Raw genomic sequence first — 18,778 nt, 5'->3', positions numbered from 1 at the left:
AAATTTTTACAGCAACCATTTTGATCTTTGGGTAAACCTGCTTGAACAGTTTAGCTTTTTTTCCTCTCTCTCTCTATCACCCCAAAAAATTGCCAAATTTATCCTTTATGTGATACAAAATGTGCTTAGTCAGAAGTCAGAAATGCAATGAAGTACATAATTGTCTTACTTGGAATTGTGAAAACTACTGTTGATTAATCAATCTGATATCTCCTGCAGGGTTATCCTTCATTTATTTGGATTTTTATTTTATGATATTTTGATCATTCTAGTTTTTTCCAGAAGAGTCTATGAAGTTCCTTTGATATATACTTTAAGAATGTTGTTTCTACCAATAGGTTTTAGGGATTTGATTGACATTTTTCTAGCTGTCCTTTCACTTCTTATTGTTTTTCCTATTTAAAAGAACAGTTTATTAGTGCCATATTTCGTCCAATAGCCCTTTTGAAGCAACACTGTTATCAAATCTGCTAAGATTTTTTGTTTGTTTATTATTTTAGATTGCACTTGAAGAGCTTGCAGAAAGAGTCAATGGAGACGTGCGCATGGCTCTGAACCAGTTGCAGTATATGAGTCTCTCCATGTCAGTCATTAAATATGATGACGTTAGACAGCGCCTTCTTAGTAGTGCAAAGGATGTAGATATTTCACCATTCACAGCTGTTGATAAGTATGACATTTTTCCTCTTTTATTTGTGCTTGCATAATATCTTTTCATGGCGTAGGTGGTGTAGTTGTTTGTGCTGTTAGGTTTTTCCTTCTTGTTTTCTGTACAGTATCTTTTTAGGTTGGTGATTGAAACAAATTTTCAGCTTCTGTTATCAATTGGTCACAAAGCTGGCAGCTCAAGTATAAATGCGAGCTCCTAAATTGTCAGTCTGTCCCTTCTGGCGATTTGTGGTTTAATTATATATTTATATATAATAGAATTTTTCTATACACAAAGTACAGTTTGTTATGCTTATGCAACAAAACTTCTTGTAATTTGATTCCTTGTATGATCATGGAGCTTTTCATTCCACCTGAAGTGCACGTCAGACCAACTTACCTTTTGCTTCTGCAGGCTCTTTGGCTTTAATGGAGGGAAATTGCGAATGGATGAGCGGATTGACCTAAGCATGAGTGATCCTGATCTAGTCCCTCTACTTATTCAGGTATCCTCCTATCTGTTAACTCAATTTGGTTTGATGGTTAGTCAAAATACTATTTTGTGTAATCGAAACTCTTGGTAAACCCTTAATGCTGCGGTGTTTGAGATGATTCTCTAACATATCAGAACCAGCCTTCTTGTATATGTCCCTCTTGCATTTTATTTTCTTGTTTATTTATTTTTTGTTGTTTGGTTAGGTTTGCTAATTTCATAGCTGCTGCATTCCCTGGTCATGACACCAGTAATCTTGTTGTTCTGGAACACTAAATCACTTCTTTCTGCTTATTTGGATGCCTTATTTTGGACATTCACAGTTTTGCATAGGCAACATTGCAAAACTTCTCACTCTTTTGCTTTAAAATTGTCTGGTAATTATTATTTTTATAATAAATGGCAGGAAAACTACATAAATTATAGGCCAAGTTCGGCTGGCAAAGATGATAATGGGGTGAAACGGATGAGCATGATTGCCCGTGCTGCGGAGTCTATTGCTGATGGGGATATTATAAATGTACAGATTCGAAGATATCGGCAGTGGCAGCTCTCTCAGACTGGAACTCTAGCATCTTGTATAATTCCGTAGGTGTTTTTTCATTTTTTCCTGGTCAGTGCTGGAGAATACTGGTTTCTAAAATCACTTGCATATAGCTTTAATTGGTGTTCGTTTTTTCTTTTCTGTTTGGTTTTTATTTCTTGGTAACAGTGCTGCTTTGTTGCATGGGCAAAGGGAGACACTTGAACAGGTGATGATGTTGATTTCTGGCAGCTCATACATCTATATTCTTAACATTTCTTGTCTTTGGTCTTGTGGAATGCTCCAACTAAAATGTAGTCACTTGCACTGATTTGCTGCCTTCATCTTTACCTGCATGGTTTTATAATGACTTATGATGATTTTATTTATTTGGTTTTATGGAATTTAACTCCAATTAAAATGTTGTAATCATTTACACAGATTATGGCATCCATCTAAAGCTTTCATGGTATTATGATGACTTACAATGATTTTGTTTTCTTTAATTATTTCATTAAAATTTTCCTGTAAAATAACTGCTTAAAACTTGGCATTCAAGGATCCTGGTGCTGGATTTATATGGTGGTTTTGAGTTACTTTCTGTATGAGAGGGTTCAGGAAAGTTGTTGGAAAATTCGAAGATTTTTGAAGATCCTTGAAGAAAAATTCGAATTCTCTAGAGGATGATGAGAGGCTTAGATTCTTCAATAGTCTCAACTAAGAACACAAAAGAAAGGAGATGATGGAGATAAAGAGATTGGGTGAAGAAGGCAAAATAGTTAGAGAGAGAATAATGGCAAGGCTCTCCCATGTATCTCCCACTTTCACTCTCAAGGTTGATAATGGAGAAGGGAAATTAGTTCTTTCCCAAGAGTTTTTTCTCCCAAATCCATCCCTTGTAAAGTTATGGATGGGTGTTATTTATAGGCACCTCATGATGTAGGATGGAGCCCATGTGTAAGGCACATGGAGAATATTCTCTCTAACCACTTTGTCCGAAGAGGTGACCTCTCCGAGGATGAGGAAAACCCTCGAGGAGGAGATCAACCTCTCGGTGAATCCTTCTTCTTAGCCACACCTAACCAATGATCTCCAATCATCCCAAAGGGTTAGGGGTAGTCCTAGAGGACGCCCTGCCGCAGAAGGGTCAGGGGTAGTTCAAGAGAACGTCCTGCCACAAATATTGTTGAGTCTCAGGGATCCCCTAGATCGTGTCTCCTCGACCTGGGTATAGGCTAGTTTAACCGAAGAGTGAATTTATCTCTACTCACCGTCCTCGGGATCGGGTCCTTTGTTTGGATTCCATTATGCCCATGGTTCTGGTACGTAGATTCCGGAAAGCTCCGAGTTCGCAAGTGTTCTGGGACTCATTAATGGAGCGGCTTCTAGATTGCGTCTGAATCCGTTCGAAGCAAAGTGCTTCGGATCTCTATGTTCGTGGATCCGAACCCTTTCGAGTTCGAGCTCGAGTAAGTCTCTAGGTTCGTGGATCCAAACCCTTTCGAGGCTAGAGCGATTCGGCCCGTTTGATGGCAATAAATCCGGGCCCACCAATCTTGGACTTATGATAAATTCGAGCCCACCGACCTTGGACTATTGGGCCTAACTAATTTAATGGGCTCAAATTAACTCCTCTTACACTTTCCTTATGAGTTTTATGACTAAATTGAGTGAGAAAAGCATTCAGAATGAATTCTTGATTTCTAACTAGGAAATAATGGAAAGAATCAGTGGAATACCTGGAAGAAGGAAAAAAAAAAATACATGTGGTCATGTGTATGTAGAATTCATTTAACAATTATCTACAAAAAGCAACCACATATAGGATCAATTAGAAAATTACGAAAATGAAACCATTCATTTTGAACAACAAAGGGCTATTAATCAAGTCTGACAATCGGTTTTCCAACAAGCCTTACAAGGAGCTCTAGGAACAATGAATAGATGTTTGAATAATGAATTGCATTTATGTACCATCGGTACCAATATTGGCTGACTCAATTTGCCAAGGGTGATAAGCGAGGAGCTACCATAATTTTTATTCATCGGCCATTTTCATTGTCCTCGAGGAGAATTGTCTTTAGTTGGTGGGGTCCTCTTTTGCTCCTTTGTGTACTTTTCTACACTTGGTTCCATAAATCTGTTGCACTCTTTAGATGATGAGGTGGATGGCTAGAATTTTTCAAGGGTGCTAAGTATGGAGCTACAACAAAATCGTTAATTCAATGGTATTTCCATTGCCTTCAAGGGGAGTTTGTTATCTAGATGGGGGGCCTTATGGATTACTTTTTTACACAGTTCCTGTAATTTATTTTAAAACTTATATTTCCATAGTCTTGAAATTTCATCCTTTTGGTCCCATTATCTTTAGAATTTAATTAGGTTTGAAAAGTTTTGGTTTACTTTTGAGCCACGTTTTGGCTTTTGTGGGTTCTGAAGTTAGCATCTGCAATTTGGATATACATTCTTAGTTGTCTTTGACACAATAAGTTGGATTTGTTTTTGCAGGGAGAACGTAACTTCAACAGATTTGGCGGCTGGCTGGGAAAGAACTCAACAATGGGAAAGAATGTAAGACTTTTGGAGGATCTGCATGTTCACCTTCTCGCTTCTCGTCAATCTGGTTTGGGGAGGTATCTATTTTATGTATTATATCTGTTGGTTGCTACATTGTATGGTTTAGAATGTCTGGAACACAATATCTTCTGCTGACAGTCAGCTTTCACAGCACCTGGCATTGGTTTAGACATTGTTCTTCAGTTTATATATATACATATATATTTTGGTCAGTATAGGCAGTGATCTTTAAAACAAACTGCTGAGTTACTGCTGGATGAGTTTATGTAGCTGGGTTTGATATTAAGCTTGGTAGCATTGAGATCCTAGCTGAATGAATATCTCTCTCTCTCTCTCTCTCACTAATACGAAGTGGTCTTGCAAGAAACAAACATTGAAAAGTTGATAGGAAACTAAGGGCTTGTTTGGTTTGTTTTTGGGAGAGTTGTTTTTGAAAAAAATTTTGGGGAGAGAGTTTAGAATTTTTTTTGGTTTGTTTGGTTGTATATTTTGGGAGAGTTGTTTTTTTGAGAGTTTGGGATGATTTGATATTTTGGGAGAATTTGAGTAGATGTGTGCGAGAGAAAAAGTGATTGAGAAGAAGAGAGGAGAGAGAAAAAGTGATTGATTGATGTGTAAGAGAAAGAAAGTGATTTTGGAAATTTTTTGAGAAAAACTCAAACCAAACAATTTTTTAGAAATTTTTTTCTAAAACTCATCTCCCAAATGCAAACCAAACATACCCTAAGTAAAAGCATTTGGGGGGCTAACACAAGTGATGGGTGGTTTTACCTTCCTGTGGCCCATCGGGGGGGATTTTGATTATGTGGGATGATAGTGTGTTACATGAACTTGAGTCATTAGAGGGGGAATTTTCATTGTTTGTTAGGTTTAAGAAGGGTGATTAAAGTGAGTGGTGGTTAATAGGAGTTTGTGATTCTAATTGTCCTAGGTGAAGAGAAGCTTTCTGGGAGGAGTTAGTTGACCTATATGATTTGGGCTTTACAATTGGTGTCTTGTGGGTGACTTTAATTTAATGTAATTAGGGCAATTTCAGAAAAACTCAACAGGGATAGGATTATTTGCACTGTGAGGGATTTTGACATGTCTATTATGGATTTTGATTTGATTGATCCATCTTTGGCTAATGCTCACTTTACGTGGTCAAATCTTCAGGCTAGATTGGTTTGTTATAGATTGAATAGGTTTTTATTTTCAGCAGAGTGGGAAGATAAATTTTTCAAGTGTTAGGTAGGAGGTGATTCCTCGAGTTGCATTGGATCATTGCCCTTCAGTTGTGGGAGTTCTCCTTTTAATGGGGTCCTTTGACCTTTAAGTTTGAAAATAAGTAGTTGGAGCGTCAATCTTTTAGAAACTATTTTAAGGAGTGGTGGGATAATTGTAGGATTAGAAGGCAAGAGGGGTTTAAGTTTATGACGTAGTTCAAAGTTATGAAGGATAAATTAAAAGTTTGGAATAAGGTCTTTTTTTGTGGATTTGAACAAGGTTGAAAGTGAGGTTTCTAGAAAAAAATTGAGAATGGTTAAAAATGGTGTTTAGGGAGCCAATATCATGGAACCAAAAATCAAAAAAAATTATATGGTTAAATGTATGAGATAACAATTCCGAATTGTTTCGTAGAGAAATAGAGAATTGTATTATTGATTGATATAATGTTGATATCTATTACAATGATTCATGATTCCTATATATAGAAGAGGGTGAGTGTGTAGTAGGTAAGGAGTAGGTGAAGTGGAGGTGGTAGTGGTGTAGTGGGTTAGGTTTAGTGGAGTAGGTGAGGTGGTAGTGGTGTAGTGGGTTAGGTTTAGTGGAGTAGGTTTAAGTGGGTGAAGTAGGTGGAGAGTAGGTGGATTTTAACAGCCCCCCGCAAACTCAAGGGGGATAGGAACTAACCAACTTGAGTTTAGAGAGAGTAACAAAACAAGAAAATACATAAAAATAAAAGAGGATAAGAGACATTGTATGGTCGTGTCAGACCATTGGTGAAGACACTGGATGGTGGTGTCATAACGTTGTAGAGGACACTGTATGGGGGTGTCATAACCATGTAGAGGACACTGTATGGTGGTGTCATAACGGTGTAGAGGACACTGGATGGCGGTGTCTGACCGATGTAGAAGACAGTTTATGGGGTCATGTCGGACCGTTGTAGCAGACAATGTTGTGACAGTTGTGGTGACAGTTTACGGAGTCTTGCTGGACCCTTGTAGAAACTAACCGGAATCAATGTCGGGACAGTTTACAGAGTCTTGTCGGACCCATGAAGGAGCTAACCGGAATCAATGTCGGGACAGTTTACAGAGTCTTGTCGGACCCATGAAGGAGCTAACCGGAATCAATGTCGGGACAGTTTACAGAGTCTTGTCGGACCCTTAAAAAGTCGCACCCTCAAAAGGTGTGCCCAATCTTTCAAAAGGCGTGCCATCAAAAGGCGAGCCCAAGTCATAAAAAGATGTGCCGGACATGATGGCGAGGCACGTGAGTGCCTTGACTGGCGCGCCCGTTTGTCGTCTGGCGTCAAGTGGCGCGCGATACGCGTGGCTGCCTCGCTATTTAACCAAGGTTGATGCTGAGGCTGAGGCAGACAAAGAACTTCTGAAAATCCTCTGAAAAACCTCTTCCTTTGCTGAGAGAGAAACTCTGTAATACTCTGTAACCAACCCGTCTCTGAAACACTCAGCAACACAAAAAACATGGCCTCTTCTTCCCGTTCAGCTACCCAGAATATGGCCTCTTCATCCCGTGGTCTACTCACTCTCTTTCCCGACCTCAATGAGTCAACAAGAGAGAGAACTGGTGCGGTGGCCAGTGAACCTCAACCAAACACCTCTGTGTTTGCTCCGTTGAACTTTCCGATGCGGTCGGTGGAGCAAAAAATGGCGGTGCAAACTGATATTGAGGCCAATCAGTATACTCTGAAGTCATGTGTAGAAACCATGACTGCGGTCACAAACTTGTCGCACCGGCTGCAGAGCAGGACAAATGAGGTGCAACAGTTAAACTCCCAGCTGGCTCTGCTCCAACGCATGTATAAGGATGCGCGAGCAGAGATAAGTGTGCTAAAGACAGAAAATAAGGAGCTGAAGCGGAAGGCCACCGTGATGTTCCGATTTGGAGGTCCACCATATGCTGTAGTGGAGGAGCAGGGTGGAGTGATCGTGCCCAGTGGAATGGGAAACACGGAGGCAACACCGTCAAGGGCCGCCCAGGACGGAGGCAAGAAGAAAAGACATGCAGCAGAGTAGAGAAGAAAATCCTGCCTGTGGATGTGGTTGTTCTGTTTTTTTTTTTTTTTTTTTTTTTTTTTGGTGTAAAATTGTGATCGGGGTTGATCCCTTGATATGAATAAAATGAGTTTGGTGTGCAGTTTCGTCTTCTTCCGTTTTTTTTTTTTTTTTTTTTTTGTTGTGTAAAAATAAAAATAAAAGGAAAGAAAACAAGAGATAAAGAAAATAGATAAAAAGAATTGGTAGATGGATTATATGAAAAACATCAGTGTGGGAAATGAAATAAAATAAAATAAAGAGTTGAAAAAAGCAGAGGTGGGTGAATAATATAAAAATAAAAAGAAATGAAAAGAGGGGGACAAAAGTTGGTGTCTGGTGTGATGATAAAGAAATAAGAAAAGAGGGGGACAAAAGTTGGGTGAGTAAAGATATTAAAAAGAAAGTGAGTGGTATCCATGTTGGGTGAGTAAAGATATTAAAAATGTTCTCTTCATAAGAAAAGGAAGTGAGTGGGTCTAGTGTGTCTTTACCTTTCAAAACTCAAAGCTTCCGAAAAAAAAAAAGAGAGTCAGTGCATAGAGAGAGAGAGAGGTTCGTAGCCCCTCTCCATTTGTGCTGGGTTTGCTGAGAGAGAGAAGAGAGAAAATCAGTTTGTGTACTTTAGACACAAGATGTTGATGCTAATGGTCAGGCTTAGCTTCCAGATCCATTTGGAATATTCTCTTCTTGTTTCATGGTTGCAACCAGTAGACAGAATCACTATCATCACTGCCAAACCAGCGCATGCTGCGTTCCCAATCACTGAGAGGGGCTGCCACACTGAAGGCAAGGCTGGAAAAGGGGTATGGAGCTACAAGTATATCCCTGACTGACGAACAGGTTGAAGAAGCAAATGTCTCAATAGCATTGAACTTTGTTTCTAAAGGGGGCGAGCTTCTTAAACGCACCAGGAAAGGAGCTCTCCACTGGAAGCAAGTTTCTATCAACATAAATTCAAATTGGCAGGTGGTAGCTAAAATGAAAAGCAAGCACATGGCGGGAACATTCACAAAGAAAAACAAGTGTTGCCGTGTCGTCACCTTTGTCAATGTTCAGAATGTGTAGAAAAGAAACGAAATAGGTTAAGGTCCGGCGGACGGCTAAGGTGAGGTTGCCGCCCGCCGGTGAAGCGAAAAATATTAGGTTCTAAACCTGCTCTGATACCATGTAGAAATTTAATGTATAAAGAGAAATAGAGAATTGTATTATTGATTGATATAATGTTGATATCTATTACAATGATTCATGATTCCTATATATAGAAGAGGGTGAGTGTGTAGTAGGTAAGGAGTAGGTGAAGTGGAGGTGGTAGTGGTGTAGTGGGTTAGGTTTAGTGGAGTAGGTGAGGTGGTAGTGGTGTAGTGGGTTAGGTTTAGTGGAGTAGGTTTAAGTGGGTGAAGTAGGTGGAGAGTAGGTGGATTTTAACAGGTAGCAAATGAGAAAATTAGGCTGTTACTGAAATCTATTCTTTTTATTCTAGGTTGTACACCTTGTGTAGGAAGGAGAGTAAAGATTGAGGGCTTGGCATGGTGTCCAATCGAGGCTTGTAAGGTTAATTGGCTAGAAACCCATTGAGGAGAAAGGGGTTAGATTGACTGTTTTTGAATGTGATATTGATAAGGCTCTGGGGTTTGACTGTTTTACGATGGTTGCTAGGATTGTTAGGAGGTAGTTAAGAGAGATTTGGTAAAGGTTGTTGGGGAACTTTTTGAGAATGGAATGTGAATATGTGCAAGAATGCTTCCTTCATTTGTTTAATTCCTGAAAAGGATAATTTATTGAAGATTGGGGATTTTTGGCTAAGTGTAGCCGACCAACTTCATTGGACACAAGGCTTAGTTTGGTTTGGCTGAAGTGTTATCAAGGAGACTAAATTTGGTTTTAGGAGAGACCATTTTCTTTTCTCAGGGGGCTTTCGAGGAGGATTATTGAGGAAGTAGTAAAGAGGATATTATTTTCAAGGTTGACTGTGAGAAGGCGTGTGGTCATATTGAGTGGGTTTTTTTGGATTTTATTTTTTTTAAAAAAATTGGGGATAAATAGAGAACTTGGATTCATGGTGGTTGTTCCATGTGTAATGTATCTATTATAGTTAACTGTAAGGCGTGGTTTGCTTTTGAAGATTTCAAGAGGACTTGGACAAGGGGATCCCTTATTCCCATATTTATGCAATTTAGTGGTGGGACATTTTGGCAAGAATGGTAGATAGGGCTAGGGTGTTAGGATTGGTTAAATAGTTTTGTTTAGGGGAGGGATAAACTTTGTGTCTCATTTACAGTTTGTAGATGATACCATATTTTTTTTTCTTGGGGTAAAGGTGGCATGGTTAATTTGTTTGGCATATAGAGGATTTTTATGGTGGCTTCTTGACTTGAGGTGAAATGAATAAGATTGTCATATTTGGCGTTAATTTTCCAATGGATAGGTTTAAAAGGTTGGCTAGTTTGTTAGTGTTTCCATTGAGTCCTTGTCAGTTAAGTATTTAGGGTTACCGTTGGGAGGAAGTCCTAGGTTTGTTGACTTTTGGAATCCAGTCACTGAGAAGATTGGGCAAATAATGGATTAGAAGAGGGTTATGATTTTTAAGGGAGGTAGTTTACTTTCGTTCAGTCAATTTTGGTTAGTGTTCCTATTTATTATTTTATCATTATTTAAGATTCCGGTGGGTGCGGCTAACAAAGTTGAAGAGTTGATAAGGAATTTTTGTGGGAAGGTTGCAATTAGGGGGAAAGGGATCATTAGTTTGTTGAGATGTGGTGATTATTCCTAAAAACAAAAGGGGCCATGCCAATGAAAACATTGTTGCTAAGAATAAAGTATTGTTAGGTAAATGGTTATGGAGATTCCCCACTGAGAGAGATTCTCTATGGCATGTTATGATTGAGAGCAACTATAGATTAAATCCAATGGTTGAGATTTTCATGTGGTCTATAAGGGCAATTTTAGATCTCTGTGGAAGTGCATTTCTTAGGGAATTGGTCATTTCTCCCATGGATGGATCCTTTTAGAGCTACAGGCCAGTTGGCCGCGGCCTTTCACATGAGCATAGGAATGTATACTTGAGCGTTTAAGGTGGGAATGGGGGCCTTGTTTGGTTTTAGGAGGATGTTGAGATTGGTGATGCTTCTTTTGATCACTTGTTTCCACGATTGTGTTGTTTGTCTCGTTCACAGAAAGCCTCTATTACCTGTTCCTATGAGGCTTCAATTTATTGAGAACACTTTCTTTCTTTCTTTCTTCCAGAAATCAAAATGACTGAGATTCAAGTGATTTGGCATTCTTATTAACCATTGTTCATAATGTTTCATTGGGTAGGAAGTCCATCGATATAAGGTTGTGTCCATTCATCCCTCAGATTTGTTCTCTTGCGAATCTTTTTTTCATGAATTGATTGATAATCGCAACATTCATATTTTTGATCCTCATCAAGTTATTTGGAATGAATGCATATGTGCCCTAAGGGTATTTATTTACCATCTCTAATTTGTCTGGGGAGCTTGCAGAATTCGTGGTCTCATTCTTTCTTGCAAGTTGCTTAACTACTCTGATTCTGTAAATGTTGCAGGACAACATTGCGAGTTGATTACGTTACTCCTCTTCTCAAACGGTTGACTGATCCACTTCGACTGCTGCCGAAGGTTTGGAATTATTTTATTGATTATCCAATGGTAGTTGAATTTAGTTGTTAATGCATATGATTTTCTTCTAATTGAAAATAATCACCAGGATGAAGCTGTGGAGAAAGTTGTTGAGTTTATGGATTCTTACTCTATAAGCCAGGATGACTTTAATACTATTGCGGAGATATCAAAACTTCAGGTAGGTACACTGTTAATCCTACTATCTCAAAACAGTTCATGAAACTCCCTAATCATGTGGTGGATACCGTATTCATCAGGGACGCCCAAATCCACTAGATGGCGTACAGCCAGCTGTCAAAGCTGCGCTGACAAAGGCATACAATAAAGGAAGTAGCTCACGTGTGATTCGGACTGCTGATTTAATTACCCTTCCCGGTATTAAAAAGGTTCCTAAAAAACGGGTCGCGGCAATGCTAGAACCAGTGGAAGAAGGATTAGCAGAGGAGAATGGTGATGCATTGGCAGAAAACGAAGAGGAGAATTCTTCAGACACAGAGGACTCGGGTACGGTTCTTTTCTCCGATCCCTTTTATGATTGATTGGTCTTTACATGATCTACAGCTACATTGTACTGTAAAATTGTAATAAGAGAACTCGTATAATTTTAATGGGGATCTTTTAAGTCCCATAGCATCATGATTTTGGAGTATTTTTGTATTATGGTTTATTACTGTGCAAAGTAAAACTTCAAACAGTGGCCTTTTTGGGTGTTTCTTCTTGTAACTTCCTTGAGGCTCTCTGTTAAACAAAATTATGAAGGGGGAAAAAATTAAAAATTCTGGGAATTTAACAACTTTTGCCATCAATACCTTCAAATTTTATCCAGTTTTAATCTGTCATTTGTCACATGGCATTGCAATAGCAGTTCGATTTGATTGATTTTGTATTTGGCAGATGGTGAGAGGGCCAAGGAAATCAACTGGCTCCATTGAATAGTGTTTGCATATATTGACAATGATACATGTGCTCTCCAGTAATGGAAACTTCTATTTTTGTTTTCATTGTGACATTTGGGTTGTCATCATAGAAATTGTTTGAGTGGTTAGCCAATGTCATGTATCTTCATCAGGGGAGAAAGTTAAAAAGTAATTTTCTAATCCAATCTGTCAAGAGGAGAAGACTATTTTCCACAAATATATATATATGAGTAATGCTATACAAACAAACTTTTCAAACAAACTTTCGTTACAAACTGATGTGTCACCTAGAATATTAGTAAGTTGGGCCTCATTTCACATTCCAAAGTTGTATCACTCCATGCCACATCAGTTTGTAAGAAAAATTTGTAATTTTTTTTTGTTTGTATAGCATTTTCCTATATATATATATACTTTTGAGTTAAAAAAAATTGGGAAACTTATTTAAATAAAAAAATTAATGTTTGATGTTTCAAACTCTAACAAATTCCACCTTAAAAGTCCCTTCTATTTTTGCCATTTTGAATGTTAGTTTAACTACCTCAATAAATTTCTTTAAAGAGTTTTCAGGTTTTGCTGGTGAATATATATATATTATTTTAATTCTTGCTTCTGGTGCATTCCAGGAGATACTGCTGATGGTGAGGAAAAGGTGCAATTGGATCTGCAGAGTCTTAACTCGAAAGGTTGGTGGTTACTTTTTATTTGTTGAATAAATGTTGGAAATTTTTATTTAACAATTTCAATTTATTTCCCTTTGCGCGCATGTTTTTATGCTCTCTCTCTCTCTGTCTCTCTCTCTCTCTCTCTCTATATATATATGTTTGAATCACATAAAGCCAATACACATTTGACATATTCCAAATTACTTTCAACATTTTAATACATTTTTCTACCCATTTTAATACACTTGATACAAATTTTCCAACAGAAGAACGGCCCTAAGGTTTTTTTAAAAGTATTTCTCTATATATTTTTTATATAATCAGAATTCCTGGAATATGTGTGCCTAAATTCTGTAGGAATTCAAGTGCATATGGACTTGAAGGGTGCTGGAAACACTAGTGCGAAGAAGGCACCATCAGGCAGAGGCAAAGGAGGCGGCTCTGAAGCCACAGTCAAGAAAGAGAAAGGGGGACGTGGAGGTGGTTCAGGGTCAGCTGCCAAGAGAAAGAGATGAGAAAGCGAGTCATGAAAGTATTTGAGGCTTTCATAATTTTGTCTTAGTTGATAATCACTGTAAGTAATCGTCCCTCCCCTACTTTTTTTCTTTCTTCCCCCCTTTCCGGATTCCTCAGCACACTGGGAGGATGTCTTTTGTGTCTAGTATTTGTGAAGTGTAAGATAACCTTTTTGGATGATGATCTTTTTGAGTGCATTATATACTTTCTTGAGCTGCTGGGCATGAGTTTTGAATTCAGTTGCAGGATTCTCCTACTACTAAGGAGTGACGATTATGCTCCATAACCACGATTTCAAATCTCAAAAAAAATAAAAGAAAATCTATCGGAAAACAAATATGTTTTTTTCTTAAATTCTTGGTTTTTTCTCTTGAAAATTGAAGGATGGAGAATGTTGATATATCTTTCAATTTTGGGCTTTGTGAGAATTTTATTATTATGTTATAGTTTAAGTGGTAACCTATGTTTACATGGATTTTTCAAAATGCCTATGGCAAACCCTCAACAATTGGACAAGGGTAAGGGATGTGTCTCATATTTTTTACGGAGCACTTCTTGTACATATTTGAATTTTAACACTCTTATTGTAAGCTAAAAGCATCCTTCTCTAATTTTATAGTTTTTATTTTTAATCTTATTTAAGTTATTTTTTATTTAATACATTAAACAGTTTAAAACAAACTTTTAAAATAAAAAATTATAGAACATCCAAAGTTGAGTCGCATGGGGTTACGGTTTTTTGCGGTATGTACACATGGGGTTACGTTATACGTCTAGGGGTGGTGGTTTTTTTTTCTTTTTTTTTCAAATTTAAATTTGAATCTAAAAACTTAAGGGGTTTATGGAATCCAGGGATTGGGGATACTGTTGTGCGGTGAAATGAGCCTATTTCGGGGTTATTTTGTTAATTCGAACCGTTCACATTTTAGAATACGTCAAGTAGAACATGTCTATAAAAAATCAAGTTAATCGGATATTGTTTACTCATTCATCTACTCATTTTTATCTACAAAAATAAATAATAATTGTGATTTAAAATATTAAAATGAATACAAATGTGAGTGGATGAATAGGTAAACGATATCAGATTAACTTAATTTTTTATAGGCATGTTTTACTTGATGTATTTTAAAATGTGAACGGTTTGAATTATCAAAATGAATTCCGAAATGGGCACATTTTGCCAAACAGCACGCGCAGCAGCATCATCCCCAAATTCATGGAGTCCACTACATGATTGTTGAATTGTTTATTTTGTAAGAACTTTTGTATGCATCATTCATTGAAAAAAAAAAATTTAAATTAATATGATAATCATAATTTATTTTATTTTATTGAGTTTATCTAAAAAAAAATGAATAATCTATTTTTAAAATTGTACTTGTCATTTATTTTTTAAAAGATAAATGTAATAAGATGAGAATGTTATAAGTATCTCTTAGCAAAAATTTGGTTTGGGTGTAATATTGGCAGACAACAAACAAATCAATTTTCACAAACAGCAGGATCAAACAATGTGGTTGAGTGTTTTAATGTCTTGACGGGTTCAAGGACTTCTTTGGAGGTTTACTTCTTGAAGAAACAAAGTAAATACAACTAGAAATTGATTGAGAATAAAAAAAACTTGGCACTTTAACCATAAAGGATCAAATTACAAGTTTTTTGACACTACAATCGATAGATCTTTGTACAGACTACAAATGCTAACCACTACTACTATTGCTACTCCTAATTACGAGTACTACTATTCCTAGATATATTAGACTACTCTTAGATTTCTCAAGTTGTGAGTTGATTTTTTTGTGTCCTTCCCTCCTTCAAATTTCCAGCCTTTATGTCACTGGTCATGCTGTCCATATTTTGTCACGTGTTTTATGAAACAAGTTACTTCCACTTCTTTGAATAACTCTTGCCCATGATCTCCACAACCGCCTGTAACTGCTTCATTTGCTGTAGCCTTATCTTTCTCTTCAATTTGTGCGAATAAACCACGTGTCATGCATCAACATATCCCTAAACTCATGGCTTCACTCCTGGGTCACGTTTGGCCATGTTCCATCACATTTTCAGGCATATTGATAGAAGAAATTGCCTCTGCTATCACTGCTATGAAACTGCTCCTTTAACTGCTTCATCTCTGTCACTTGTTCTACATTTCAGAGCCCACACGTGTCACCAATCTTGTGGTCCTTGCTCCTACCACATACTGGTTCATCTCTCCATGCTTGGACATGTTTATTGATAGACAAAAATAGTTTTTAGTGGCGTGGTTTTAATTTTATGTTAAAATAATTTATAGTTTGAATCGACAAACTAAAATCGACTGATCACAACCAATGAGATTAGATTTGGTCATAATCGACGAGCCATAATCAACTAAACGAGATTTGGTCATAATTAACAAGTCATAATCGATAAAAAATTATTTTTTAGTGCCGATAGTATCAGATTAATTTAATTTTTTCGTACATATTATACTTTAAAAGTCTTACAAAATGGATAATTTAAACAACCGAAGCAGGACATGTGTTGGCCCTTAAACCCACAAGTTCTCTCATGGATCCGATCTATTTTCTTCATTTGAAAAGGCTGGTGTCCCGAGATGGTGAGGTAAGAGAGACCACCAATCTCAATTATTGCTCGACTTCTTTTTTTGAGCAAACAATAAAATAATTCATAAGCGAGTAATGATTCATCCCCTTTTTCTCCCCACCCCGTTTGACCCCCTCTCTCTCTCATTGGTTACTTTTTCTTTTTCTTTTTTTTCCTGCTCCACCAATCACCCCCTGCCACGTGGCAAAGGGGGTGAGGGGGTGACCCCCAAAAGGGGGTCCAAGCATTATTCATTCAATTCTTCATAAGCCTTTGTCCCATTTATTATTATTATTATTTCCCATGTTCAAATCACAAGCCTTTGTACTTCCAACATTGATTTGTACAATGAAATAAAAAGAATCCTCTTGCCTAACCATCTACCATTCAACATGCAAACAATTCGAGTCAAGCAAATAGTTAAAGATGCTTGTTTAATATAGTACACATGATATCATATAAAATTAAAAATTAAAAAATTTCAAATTTTATCTATCAAATAATTTATTTTAATTCAATACTTAATTTTTTATTAAATAACTTTTCAATTTTAAAATTTTAAAATTCAATTTTCAGTATTTAATTTTTAAATTTTAGTTTTAAGTTTTATTAAACACTACCTAAGTCTAGCTTAGTACCAAATCGAAAAATAGAACTATTTTTATTAAAGTCCAAGCTTCTTTCCAATATGAGATCAGACTGGAGCGTGTTGTTAGACCTGTGGGGCCCATCACATGCCATTTTTTGATGATCCAAACTGTTAATGTGTAAAACTTGCCAAATACTTAATCCTTGAAAGAAATTACGTTAATCGAATATCAATAGCCACTTAATCAAATCATATTTCTGTAAATGGTAAATATGATTTTCAAAATAAATTGTTGACAGAAACTTAATTCGATCAATATGATTTTTGCAAGAATGAAATACTCGACAAGTTATACATATTGAACGGCCCGAATTATCGAAATAAGACCCACAATGAGCCCCATGAACTTGAGCAGACCAATCCACAAATTTATTCCCTTTTATTAATAAATGGCCTTGATTATATTTTACCAAACTTGTCCACAACTCAATTCATTGAACTTTCTCATATCTTAATATTCTATTTAGATGCCTTCTGATTTTTATCATTCCAGATTTTACTTCAATTTTTAGTTAACTTTACTTAAAAATTGAAATATTAAACTTTCAATTGGTTTTTGCTTCATAAATTGTGATTCGAATTATTTATTTAATCATACTTTTTAAAAAGTATTTATTTATATATGAAAAAAAAGAAGTACAAGAACGAATTCATCTTAGTTTAATTTTGCTACTACAAATGCAAGAATAGTAATATTTAAGTGACATTGTGGTTTAACTTGTTCAATTTTTTTTTTTGATATTATAACTCAAAGATTTTTTTTTTTTTTTTTTTTGAATGGTTAAAATATCAAACAAGAAGACTTCTTTGGAAAAATGTCTAAGACCCTTTTTTTTTCCCACCCCTTTGACCCCTCTCTTTCTCATTGGTTGGATTTTCTTTTTCTTTTTTTTTTATTTTCCTTGTCCTCTAATCACCACCCACCACATGCGTGTGGGGTGGTAGAGGTGGTGATTAGAGAGGTCTCCATCACTCCTCGTTTTTTGAGTGGTAAGCAAAAATGTAGATGCCCCATCTTAGAGGTTCGCTTAGGGCCTTAAAAATTCAAGGCCAATCCTAGTTGTAAACTCTATTGTTTTGGATTAACGTAAAAAAATATATATATTTTGTTCACACATTTTAAAAGTGTGCAAGTAAAATCGGAACATTGACAAGCCTAGTCCACTAGCAGAGGAATTCAATCCGATCCTTCCACTCAAATGGAATTTCGCAAATACTTTGTTTTAGTAATTTTTTGATGGTCCTGTTACAAGGGTTGTTAATAAAAATTACAACATATCAAATTATTAAAATTTTAATATATTTTTTTTACATATTTCAAAACACGTTTAAATATTCTTATACAGTTTCTATATATTTTTAATACCCTTTTTATACATTTTTCAACCATAACAAATGACTTAAGAGTTGTTTTTAGCATTTTTCTTTTTTGATTTATTATTATGTTTAGAAATAATTGTTTAAAAATTAATTTATTTAACAAATGTTATAAAGAAATAAAATAAAGAAAATAATATGTCATTGAAAAATGAGACAAAATTACAAAAGAACGAAAATATTTGTGAGTATTAATATTTGGAAAAATTGGTTTAACATCCCTCTCCAACTTTTAATAATGTGAGAAGTCCACAACATTTTTTTTTTTTTGTGTAACCTAAGGCCCCTCACCTATTTATGAGTATGTATCTCACCCACACCATATATCACATCCACTCTCTCATTCTTTCTCCTCCACTTCGTCGTCACCTTCTCTATGCCGTCGTCGATCAACATGGCCAAAGAAGATCGCTCAATTGCAGATCTCCTAGATCAACATGGTCGAAGCAGAGCTACTTGTATGGTAAGTGAAGAAGAAAGATGGAAAGGAGAGCATATCGAGTCCATGGAAGGAGCTTCTTTGTGAGAGAGTGAGGTTGGTGTTTGAATGGGTTGGTTGGTGAACTTATCTCTCAGATCCTCTCTCTTTCTTTGCTTGGCTTTTTTGCACCCCTCTTTGTTATCTTTTTGTCTTTGCTCTGTCACGACCCAACCCTAGGGAGTTTAGAGTTAGAATCGCAACTTACTAATTAATTATAATCTTAACAAATTAAATGGAGCAAGTAAAGGAAAAATGGAAGTAAGAAAATAATTAAACATAAAATTTACTTCGCTAATGATCGAAAATACATCATTGGGGCTTTTATTATTTTATTATGCGGTGACAAAATTTTAGGAAAAGAAGAAAAAGAAAAGTAAAACAAATTGTAATAGGTATGCGTCAAATTCCATGTGGGTCCCACTATACGAGGTTA

The 18,778-nt window shown here is 36.4% G+C and overlaps 1 protein-coding gene across 2 annotated transcripts in view; it reads left to right on the top strand.

Moving 5' to 3' along the window:
- LOC114271563 (replication factor C subunit 1) overlaps positions 1-13,464 on the top strand; it is a 21,413-nt gene extending 7,949 nt beyond the window's left edge. For both annotated transcript variants that reach the window (XM_028213182.2, XM_028213176.2), the window contains exons 15-24: positions 501-670; positions 1,064-1,154; positions 1,548-1,729; positions 1,854-1,893; positions 4,173-4,297; positions 11,073-11,145; positions 11,234-11,326; positions 11,406-11,652; positions 12,692-12,751; positions 13,088-13,464. In XM_028213182.2, the coding sequence (XP_028068983.2) occupies positions 501-670; positions 1,064-1,154; positions 1,548-1,729; positions 1,854-1,893; positions 4,173-4,297; positions 11,073-11,145; positions 11,234-11,326; positions 11,406-11,652; positions 12,692-12,751; positions 13,088-13,245 (1,239 nt within the window). In that variant the 3' untranslated portion in view covers positions 13,246-13,464. The remainder of the gene's footprint in view (positions 1-500; positions 671-1,063; positions 1,155-1,547; positions 1,730-1,853; positions 1,894-4,172; positions 4,298-11,072; positions 11,146-11,233; positions 11,327-11,405; positions 11,653-12,691; positions 12,752-13,087) is intronic.
- Positions 13,465-18,778: the final 5,314 nt, after the last annotated feature.

The sequence above is a fragment of the Camellia sinensis genome, chromosome 14 (assembly GCF_055761805.1).
Source record: "Camellia sinensis isolate YWXY chromosome 14, ASM5576180v1, whole genome shotgun sequence".
NCBI lineage: Eukaryota > Viridiplantae > Streptophyta > Magnoliopsida > Ericales > Theaceae > Camellia > Camellia sinensis.
The sequence above is the reverse complement of the archived record's forward strand: the minus strand, read 5'-3'. Positions and strand labels throughout refer to the sequence as shown.